Source organism: Gossypium raimondii, chromosome 2 (assembly GCF_025698545.1).
Source record: "Gossypium raimondii isolate GPD5lz chromosome 2, ASM2569854v1, whole genome shotgun sequence".
Taxonomy (NCBI): Eukaryota; Viridiplantae; Streptophyta; class Magnoliopsida; order Malvales; family Malvaceae; genus Gossypium; species Gossypium raimondii.
The window spans coordinates 7306536-7318541 of NC_068566.1; the positions used below are offsets into that span (position 1 = coordinate 7306536).

At 27.3% G+C, this 12006-nt stretch overlaps 1 protein-coding gene across 1 annotated transcript; it reads right to left on the reverse strand.

Moving 5' to 3' along the window:
• Window positions 1-5837: 5837 nt before the first annotated feature.
• LOC105787909 (hypothetical protein) lies at window positions 5838-8580 on the reverse strand. Its single transcript, XM_012614515.2, has 2 exons — window positions 8372-8580; window positions 5838-6343 (listed from the first exon to the last, which is right to left on the reverse strand). Exons 1-2 carry the CDS (start codon window positions 8482-8484, stop codon window positions 6076-6078), a joined length of 381 nt encoding a protein of 126 aa, XP_012469969.1. The 5' UTR covers window positions 8485-8580; the 3' UTR covers window positions 5838-6075.
• Between the last annotated feature and the right edge of the window lie 3426 nt (window positions 8581-12006).

Sequence of the window (12006 nt, forward strand, 5' to 3'; positions counted from 1 at the left end):
ACTTTTAAGGAACTATATTTAAATTATTTTCAAATTAAAGGAATGATTATGCAAAAATAAGTAGTGCATTTCTCAATTAATGATTAAAGGACTGTTATAAATGGAATATCAATTAAAAATAATTATAGATAATACAAATAATATATAAATAATATTTAAAATAAATTAAGTAGATAAATTAAATTTCTATAAAAATAGATAAATTAACTTTTTAAAATTCTTATTTATCTAATTAACTATTTATTTTAAACATAAAATTATAAAATGTATATATCCATTTAATTTAACTACTTGTTATGTTAATATTTTAAATTTTATGTTAAAGATAAATAATTAATTATATAAAAACACTTTTAAAAATTAATTTATTCATTGAATTTAACTTATAAAAATAAATTATTTATTTAATTATCTTAAAAATAAAATTATAAAAATAAATAAATAAAAGCATCACTTATCACAATATTTTTGTTATCTTTAAAATGGATGACTTTTCTTCCTTAAAATTAATGATACTTTTTTTATATAATCTTATTATAGGATTTGACCCTTTTTTTTTTTTACACAATAACTAGAAATACTCATAGTTCCTTCCCAATCTATAAATTAGGAGGATAGTGTATTTTAACGTACTAAAATTCATGTCCTCCTGCATTGACAACAATACTCATGTCTATCAAACTAAAACTCAATCGGCAAACTAATGACACATTTGAAACCTAAGATTTTATATAAAGTAATGGCATGAAGAAAGAGAATACGAACAGTTGGACATATGCCATCCAACAAATGTTGGGAAAAAGAGAATAAAGTAAGGGAATTTTATAGTTTAAGGACAGGACATAGGATTATTTAATTTTGAATCAGAAAAATAATGTATTGAATATCAAAATTTTATTAAAATAATAATTAAATAAAATTTCTAAGTGACAAGCAATCCTTCTAATAAATTAGAGGAATAACAAATATTCCTCAATGTTGTTGTGTCCTACAAATAAAGGACATTATTTGATTATATTTTATTACTTTCTTGTGTGGTAGAAAATACATGAGGATATAAGATTTCAAAAAGTAATAGAAACTGATTCCATCTATTTCATTGATTTTAATTATTAAAAATATAACTACTTATATTGTTATATAAAACATTTTTTATCTTTTTATTATATATATAAATTAGGTCTAAAATTTAACCCAAATTCATAATTAAATTATTTATATTATTATATATGATTTTGGTAATCTTATAAATATATAGTAAAGTTAAAATAAAAATAAAAAGTCAATTCGTAAATATGATTGGTTCAATTGATTTAGTATTCATTAGCACTTTATAAATATTAAGTTATCCATTTGGCGAATTGTCATTATTAGACAAATGGGCATGCCCTAACTTTGGATTTGAAAAACCTCCCCTTCCTCACCTATTTTTTGTTTTTTGAAAAAAAAAAAAAAACCTTCCATTTTCCTTTGTAAATTAAGATATATGTCAAAACTACATATAAACTTTGGTCCAATATATAGTGTCATACATGAATTTTGATTTTTGTAATTTTAAAAGTGAATGTTGATTTCATTCAATTTTCACATTCCACTAATAAAGTTATTGATATAGCACCATTTTACGTTTATACGGGATCTTAGCAATAAATTTTGGAGGTATCTAATTAAAATTTCAAAATTTTTAGGGTGTTTAATGAAAATTTCAAAAATATTGGCAAGCCTAATTAATTTTTTAAAAATTTAGTAGCTTAATTAGAATTTCGAAAGTTTTAGGGTTAATAAATTTTTTTAAATTTCAAAAATTTAAAAGGCTTAAGATTTTCAAACAAAAAAAAATTGAAGGTGTAATGAAAATTTTAAAATTTTGGAGACCATGTTACCATTCACTCCTTATATTGCATGCGTGAACAATTATATGTATCCAATCTAATAATAGATAGTAATATTTATTTCTTTAAATTTATATACATGAACTTTAATTTGATGCAATTATACACGTGAAACTCTAATTGTTGTTTAATTGTATACTTGAAACTTTAATTTTATTTAATTATATACAATTAGAGAAATAAATACATCAATTTATTTTTATATTGGATAAATATAATTATTTATGTATGCAATATATAAACATAAAATGATGTTATATTAGTAATTATATTAATAATTTACAAGAATTTGATCAAATCAAAATCTCATGTATAAAATTGCACAAAATCAAAGTTCATGTATACAATTGCATATTAAACTATAATTCATGTATAGTTTTGGGATTTAGCCCTAAAAACATAACTAAGTAAAAAAATCAAATAACATAGAAACTTTAAAATTTACACAATTCTTATTAGTGAAGATTTAATGCAATATAATTTTACTTTAAAAATGTATAATATGAAATAGAAAAAATTTAAAATGGAAAAAGATAGTAGATATAGATATAGATGAGTGTATAATAATATTTTATAGTAATTTAATTAAAGTTAAATTAAGTTTGAAAAGATAGTAGATATAGATGAGTGTATAATAATATTTTTTATCTTTAAAATTTTATGATGTGACACTGTTTTATTAGTGCCTAAAACCTATAATTTTAAGATCATCTTAATATAAGTTATTCTTAATAATATATAATATTAATTTTTAAGTAGAACTTTTAAAAGATGTAACCTAACTAATTAATTTAACATTAATACTATCACATTAATTAATAGTTAATTATTATTACTTTTAGTATCATTACATAATAATTATTAATATACTAATAAATTAATTTAATGTCAATTTAGTAATATAATAAACAATAAAAATTAATCTTGTCAGTTTCAAGCACGTATTTATATATATATATATATATATATATATATATATATTATAAAAAGAATATGATGGTAAATTAAAATATCCAAAAGATGTGCATTAAAAACAGTTTAGAGATATTATTTCAATTTCTAAAACTTTCTAACTTCTTAATTAGGTTTGGCAAACTATGGTTTTAACTGCAAAATTCAATTTTTTACTCCTTTAATATTCATGTTACAGCAAAACAATAGTTTTAATCTAATAAATGGTGTCAAATAATAATATTAAACGAAGCCGATAATGGAAGTGTCTTTCAAAAGGGTAGATGAAAATAGTTGAAAATGGAATTGTACCCAACAGGGTTTAGCTTATAGTTGGTGTTTATTTTGTTGATAATTAAGGCAAAATATTAAAAAAAATCACTTTTTTTTAAATTTACCGAAATAGACTCGGTATTTTATTATTTACCGGAATGGACCCTTTTCCCCTAAATCGCGTCCACGTCAGCGCGAAGTCAGGGGACGTGTCAGCAAATCGCGTCCATGTCAGCGCGCTTAGCTAACGTGGCAACAAATCGCGCCCATGTAAGCGCGATTTCGGTAAATTTTAAAAAAAGTGGCTTTTTTGGTATTTTGTCCAAAAAAATTTCAATTTATTTATATATTTATTTTTTATTTTTCACTTCTTACGCCTTAAATTGGGATAAGTTTTCAAAATAAATCGAGTTTTATTTTTTAAAATACAATGAGAGCAAATAATTGAGTAAAAGTAAAAAGATCGTTTAATGCAATGAAAATGGCATGCGTAGGGCATGCAGTGAAATGTGACATTTTTCAAGTTTCCGTAATCATTTATTGTCCCACTATTAATGTTTTCATAAATTAAAAACAATTAATCAGAAAATAAATAAATAAAAAAAGTCAAAAAGAGAGTTTATTCCTACTTGGAAGCATATTAATATTATAATAAATACCATAAAATAAATAGTACCAGAATTTATTAAACACACTGTCAGTGACTGAATCATTAACTAATTACAGTGACAATAGCCCCCGCAGTCCGCAGATTCCTAATTTTCTACACTCCTTCACACCTAAAGTCAACATTTTTGCGTTGACCGTCATAAAAATTGATAATTTGGATTTAAAAGTAAACTCCGTAATTTGTTCGCATAAATTTCATAGTTAAGAAAATTTATTTATTTCCGTTATTAAAATTAATTATTTTTATAATTTTATTTTATAAAATAACATTTTTTCCATCGATTATACATAAAACGGGTTAAAATGTAAATTTACCATTATATTATAAAAATATTAAAATTTATTATTATATTTTATTTACTTTAATATTTATTATTATAAATGAAAAACATGGGCAATTTACCATTAAAAGCCATTTTTTTTTAAATTTTAAATTTACCAAAATTGTGTCCACGTCGTCGGTAAGTCGGGGGCGTGTCAAGAATCGCTTCCACGTCAATACTTTTTGCTTACGTGGCAACAAATCGCGCTAATGTGAACGCGATTTGCTGACACGTCCTCTGACTTTACACTGACATAGACGCGATTTAAGGGAAAATGACTTATTTCAATAAATAATAAAATACTAGGCCTATTTCAATAAATTAAAAAAAAAAGTAGCTTTTAATGGTAAGTTGCCAGATAATTTACACCTTCCCACTACCAAATGGGCTGCCATTTCTTCCTACTTTTTCTTTATTTAAGGAAGGACCACAGATGTCTCTCGAAAGGGAAAAAAAGGACCACAGACCACTAGCAGGCAAGGCAATCAGCAGATTGAGATTTTTGGGCTAACCCTTAACCATAGATATTTTCTTTTAATGATAAGGCTGCCTACTAGGCCGACTTATTTCTTAAGAAAGCTACATTTTTCTGTTTGACATTATCCTCTACTTGATGGCTTGAAAATTTACAAATAATTTCAGATAACACTATCTTCTCTTTACTTAATTATAAAATCCATCATTCTTTCCTTTTCTTTTTAAATATGAAGGACCTTCTCTAGAAAGTTTGACTCCCAATTTCAAGTAAATATTTAAAAGGGTAAACTACTATAGAAGTAATCTAACTATATTCTTTAATGTAATTAAATAATGAAAATATAAAATTCAAGATAGTTGGGTGACTAAAAAATGAAATTGAACAATTAAACGATGATTTTGTAACTTTGTGACCAAAAAGAAAATTACTAATAATTGGGTGATATTTTATAACTTTTAATAATTATGTAATCAAAATGAAAAAAAAAAAACTATAGTTGAATGACTAGTAATGCAGTTTAATATATATAAATGTGACCTCTAAGTTGAAATCTTTTTCGACGTTTATTTTATAATAATATATGGGAATTTTTGTTTGATTTTATAGATGACTATTTTATTTATCAAGTAGCAATAAACGATTTACTCATTGGAAGTTCTAGTTTTAAATGATCTTCTAATTTACATTGAATATTTAACAAATATAAATAAAATGGAGTATGATCCAAAAATAAAGATGATGAGTTCAATCTTTTGCAGCGACGTTGTTTTGACGTTGCTTTCGGATGTATTAACAAAACTGGAGTCTGGAAGATTATATGAAATAAATATAAAATTTATACAGTTTGAGTCTTCTGATTGATCCAATAACCTGAGAAGGATACCAACTCTATGTTTGATTCAACACTAAAGTGGTAGCTACTGCTATTGTATGATATCGAGCATCATGAAATGAAAACAACAGTCGAACAGGGAGCTGTGATGGAGCTGAGTTGAGAGAATGTTGAAGTGTTAAAACATAAAAAGATAGCCCACATATTATCTACCCAAAGCAACAACAATAACTTTTTCTCCGACATGGGGGCAGGTGGAATTGGGCACCACTCCTTTTAAGTCACGATTTAAACATGGTAATAATAATGTGAAGGTATTTGTTCCAACCCATCAATTTGCATTCTCTGCTGCATCCGATGGTTGGAAATGCTTGCACATGCCAAATTCAGCGGCCACACAAACCATAGCCATGATAGTATACACAAAATAACCCCAACATTTTTATAGTAAGATAGCGCGCAAGCATCACAAATATAATAAGTTCCTGTGTTACAGAGTTCGCAGTAACTAGATTTGCAAATTCCCATGTAACAACCAGGTAGAAATATAACATGAACCATTAAAACGTTTTTCCAGTTTATTTGATCCAAGCAAACCACACCAATTGTCTTTGTTTTACCTATAGACTATATAGTAGTGGGCTCATTATCAGTGACTTAGTGATGGTGTGGCTTCTCCAAGTCCTCAATACTTGTGGGGCGGAACCACGCCTTTTCCTCCAGGACCGAGTTTGCACCACTGGAATGGGTGCTCTGCTCCCCACCCGCAGATGCGTTAAGTTGCTCCGTAGCAGGACCAAATACCCCTGTCCGCGGGTCAGGAGCCCAGTACTTGTCCGATTGAGGCTGAATCACATCATCAGGAACCACAGTCGCATGGACCTGATCATCCAGGTTCTTGTCGTAAGCCGACGCGTGAGGACTCCTGCATATACAATCAATTAATTTCAATCTTTCAAATGATAATCAACAATGTTTTTTCCACATTCAAATGGATGAATCTTAAATTAAATAAATAAATAAATAAATAACCGAAAATAAGATCAAAATCACTTGTTTTACTTTATTTCAATCCATCCGAGTTGCTACAACCACATAATCATATTAATTAAAAAGTCATGCATATAATGAGAAGCGAGATTAATTTCTAGTTTTGTTACTTACAAAATTGGAGTGACCAGTTCCATGTATAAAAGGTCAAAAACAGAATTTTTAAAAAATTAAATTTTGGATGGCATTCAATTATTACATTTTTTTATCAAAATTTACAAATTTAGACCAGCTATTTTAGAGTTGAAATTCGTTTTATCAAGTGTTGGATTAACGAATGTTTATAATCCTATAACAGTAAATACTAATTAAATCCTCATCTTCAGAAGCCTAATTGCCTATAAACATCAATTAATATTACTCTTTTAATTTAATTAAAAGGTTTAAATTGGGTCCTTAATTAAAATTTGCAAGTTGAGTAACAGTAGAAAAGAGAGCGAGGGTAGGTGTGCAAATCTTTGGCAGAGAGTGAAGGGCAGGTAAAGCATCAAAAGCATGGATTAGGATATTCCGCAAAACAATGGATTGTTAAAACACGTGATCAGCAATTAAAAAAAATCAATTCAATTTATAAGTGCTGCTTTGTAATAAGAAATAAAGGTTTTAGTGAATTGAAAAACAAAAGATAAATTAATTTTATGTTAAAAATTACACTTCTAAATTAATATTTTTACTATTTTTTACATTAAAATTATATATATTTAATACTTAAACTTCTTTTCACTGAAAATATGAATTTGATGAAAAAAAATCCCTGTCTACTCAACTTTCAGAAACTTGACAATCTAATCCAAGCATTGAAAACTTTAATATTATAAATAAATATAAAATGATCATTGCCATTTCTAGCCATTGATATATGTCCAATCCAACGTGATTTGCATTCCTACCACTCAATGAGTCAATATTTATGAAATTAGACCCATTCATTTTCAGACATTTATTATTATAATTAATTTAAAATAACACAGAACTATGATGGGAAGGTCACACGGTTAACATACTGATTATCATGCACAGGAGTGTTCTACCGACATTATTATCTTTATAAAGCAGTGATAAATGGATTTATTAAAATATTTAATTGTTGAAAGGCAGAAAAATAAAAAGAAAAAGAAAGAAATGAAAGGGGTTGCGTAAAAAACGATGAGTGCCCCCAATAAAAGACGGGTGTCCAATAGGAGACAAACAGGGGAAATGCGTCCTTATCCAGTTAGCCTTTACCTTCCCCACCCACCCCTCCACCGAGTACGGCATTTCCACTCTGTACGAGATTTCTCGATTAACCCGACAAACACTTACTCTCTTTAATTTTAACTCTTACTAGCCATGTTTTTTCTACAATAGTTCATTAATTTAATTTAATAAATTATTAAAAATAATAAATATTTTCGACTGGTTCAATATTTTTAGACCGATACTTGATTAATTTTCGGTTCGTTTATCGGTATTAAATCCAATTCAAACAACTTTCATGAATATTAAAAACATACTTACACTTTTAATTTAGTAACTAAGTTAAAATTTACAGAGGAAAAAAATCAAAACAAAAATAGCAAGTGATACTGATATTGTGATAAAAAAAGAAAACGAAATATTCCTAAAATTTCCTGCGATTGTAATTGATTTACAAGAATTTAGTGATACTACTTATATAATGGAAAGTAATTGATACACCGAATTCAGTTATTCACATGAGACTCAGTTTTAATGAAAACTTCATTATTTGTTGATGTAAAACCATCATATCTTAGGGAGAAAATTTTCAAATTAATATAAATTAAAACTAAACAAGCTTATCAGGAAATCATGCCAAGGCAAATTTATCAAGGAAGAAATTGAAGTAGCAGCAAGCAAAATCACATCAAATGGCACTGTGATCAAGGAAAAATTAAGAAAGAACCTGGTAGGTGAAGAAGTGGAGATGAAAAGAGAAGGGGTGCGAGTGGAGGTGCGGTTAAGAAGTCGCTTCCCCAAGCTGGCGATCCCTCCACCACTCTTCAAATTGGCTGCCATACAAGTAAGGAAAGAAAACGGAGAGAAAGAAAATCTAAAAGAGGAAGAAACAATAAGGCAACGGTTGAAGATGGGAATATATTTCCTTTCTACAACGGAGTGTGTATATATATAAATAAATAGAGCTAAGTAGAAGGATGGATGATGGAGATGGCAAACTCACACTACATTCTCCTCACCGGCCTAACACCGCACCTAACCGCTAACCCCACCTACACCAACAAACCGTCTTCTTTCACTCAACCGTTATGACGGAAATTTTGTATTAAGTTTTTTATTAAAATGGTATATTTTGTTATGGATAAGGTGACTTGCAACATCAATATAATAAAATTTATAATCAGCGAAAAAAAAGTCAAAATATATTTATAAAAATATAAATAAAAATTAGATGAGATTGTAATTGAAATAATAAAATTGATGTTTTAGAAATGGTGATGTTTTAAACTCAAATGTCATTAATCATTATGTGCTAATATTTATTATTTTATAAAAGATGGTTTTTAATTATGTTTTAGTTGAGTTGGTGTTTGATCAATTCATGCGTAAATTCAATGAAAGTTTTTAAGTATAGATACAGATAAATTATACAATTATCTCAGTCAACTAAATTAATTACAATATTATGTTTAGTTAATTAAAACATTATGTCAGCTTTTATAACATTTAAGCCATACAAGTTGCAAAGCACACAATAATGGTGGTTTACACCGTAAGGGTGTGAAGAGCCATGAGAATAGAGGCGGTTTACATCGTGGTTGGTATGAAGGATTCTTGAAAACAATGGTTTTATAGAGTAGAGATCATGTTTGAGCAATTGTTGATACTATCTTCCTTTTTATGTCACAGGTTACAGATCAAAGTTTGTGAAGAATGCACACAGAGTGTCCTATAGAGTTTAATTGATTAAATGGGGCTCATTTGTAAATTTGAATTGACTCAGATTCAAGGAACATATGGAGAAACCCGTCTATTTAAAGCCTTACAAGCCCAATGAACCACTCTAGTAAAACTAGAGTTACCATGGTTAATGTAAATCCTAAGGGATAAGATTGCATAGAGTTTAAATCTCTTAGGGCTCTCATATTGTAAATAGGTACTAATCTCAAACGTTGATGTAATTCAATCTATACCATTGGATCTAGGTGAGATTAACTATATATAGAGGTATTCTCACTTATTTGTAATCACTTCCTTTATTGTATTCCATTCAAAGTTATTGAATATATTTAAAAACATTTAATCAAACACTTTTTTGTTCGATTCAAGTCTCTTTGTCTTTTGGAGTTGATTCCACTTCGTTTTGGTACTTTAGAGAATTTCCCTTGTGAATTTTCATTTTTCGAGAGTTAAATTAACTTAAGTGAACTTGGAAGTAAAGAAATTACTTAAAGTTGTGTGGTTTGTCAAACTAAAATTCTAGTCCCATGACACTTACCTGCTCTTCTTGACAGAAGAAGTAATTATAGATGGAAGAGGGCTTGAAGTGAGCCCCTTATCTCATGATTATCTCCCTGGCAAAGTACAACTTAAATTGAGATATTAATATGTAGGTTGGGTGTGAATATTTTGGGAATTGGTGAGCATGAAAAGTAGAAACAATTTATAAGTTTGAATCTTGATATGATGGGTGTCTTTGATAACATTGTTGTAATATTCTTATAAATACATCTATAATGGCATGAAATATTTTCATATAAAAGATGTTTTTAATTATTTTTTTAACTCCTAATATAAAAGTTAGTTATATCTTATATAAATAATATAGATACACAATCAAAATTAATAATAAAAAAATCTACAGAAACATGGCCTTTAACCTCAATATTTTTTTTTCTTTTTAGAGTTAATTAAAACTCGATAGTTGAATTGGTTAAGAAGTGTTTTTCCTTTATATGCGGATTTAGGAGGAATATTCTGGTAGACAGGAATTTGGGTGGTATGGTTACTTGACGGTGTTAGTCGTCGTTTAATGAAACGGTGTTTATGGAAATGACTCTTTTGTCCTTCCTTGACGAGAATTTTGTACTTTAGCAGGTACGACCACTTTTGATAGACGCCCAGGTGGAATTGTGGCCTTGATGGAATTAATTATTCTGAAAATGCCATAAAGCCATGGAACGCTTTCGTGGAGATACGTACAAAGGACTCCTCATTTTGGTAAAAGGTATTATACAACTCCATGTATTAGAAAAACGAATAAAATTATTATTTTATAATAGTTAAATTAATTTTAAGGTAGTTTCTGAAAAAATAATAATTTTAAGGTAAACTACATAAATAATCATCTAATTATTAGTGTATTTTTATGTTGGTTGTCTAAGTTCAAAAGTTTGACTTCTTCTAAAAAGTTGAAGGACAATTTTTTTAAAAGGACCAAATTGACAAAAAGACGTAAATATTAAAGACTAAATTAGATATTATACATTTTAATTATTATTTAATATCAAATTCTTTTAATATATTTTATAAATGAATATAATAAATGATTTTATTAATTTATTGGGTTTAGGGTTAGAGTTTAGGGTTTAATATAAATAAATTTTAATTACTTTTAAATATAGTTTAACATTAATATAATTCATACTTATATTATATTATTCAATATACATATGATTTTAATAAATTTTACCATTATATTTACTCTCATTTTAATATTACGCCAATAATCATTTTCTATCTTCATTTAACTGCCACCACAACGCATGATTCTAAACATGTCCCACCACTAATTTTAATCCCACTACTACAATAATTAAGTTTATAGCCACTGTTATTTTCAATGTCATTTTAGTTAATCTTATTGCCCAAGCAAATTTGAGCTCTAGGCTCTCAGCCTGTGTAAAGCATGCGTGGGTTCTAAATTATTTTATTTTTGGTTTAAGTCCCATTGTTTGTGGATCATGTGAAGATTTATTTTGGTATAAGCCAAGATTTACTTCAATTATCGGTCCCATCGTGCTTTATAATGGTTAGTTCTAATCATAGGCTTTTGGACGTATATCATATATATATATATATATTATTTCAAGGTTTTAGCTCCCGATTGATATAAACACTCTAATTTATTTTCCAAGTGGATGTCTAAAATTTAAGTATAGAATTCATTTATTTTATTCATTTAAAAATATTAAAACTTAAAATTATCCCTTAAGTATAAAATTTTAATGAAATAGATTTTAAGAATTTTACTTTAAACAAAATTAAGTGATTTATCTTTTGAAAAAGAAAAAATATCAAATTTAAATAAGAGGTTGTAAACTAAAAATATATACATTTTTTTTCAACTATTTTTTTTACCATTTCAATTTGAAGTATGTTATATTAGTTTTTTTTATATTTTTTTGTGCAATTAATTTTAAGTCTACTCTCTATGTAGCATGTCTTTTGTCTAGAATTTTTCTAGGGTTCATGATTGGTTTTCTTATCGTCGACTTCTTTGTTTCTTGATAAATTTTATCCTTTATTAATTGAAGCTAGTTTTACGTTTGGGTTTCGTCTATCAACAAGTTCGCTTCTGCG

Coding starts and splice junctions, on each gene's coding strand:
- LOC105787909 (XM_012614515.2), bottom strand. CDS start 8,484: ATGGCAGCCAATTTGAAGAGTGGTGGAGGGATCGCCAGCTTGGGGAAG. Junction 6,344..8,371: donor TCCACTTCTTCACCTACCAG/GTTCTTTCTTAA, acceptor TTGTATATGCAG/GAGTCCTCACGCGTCGGCTT.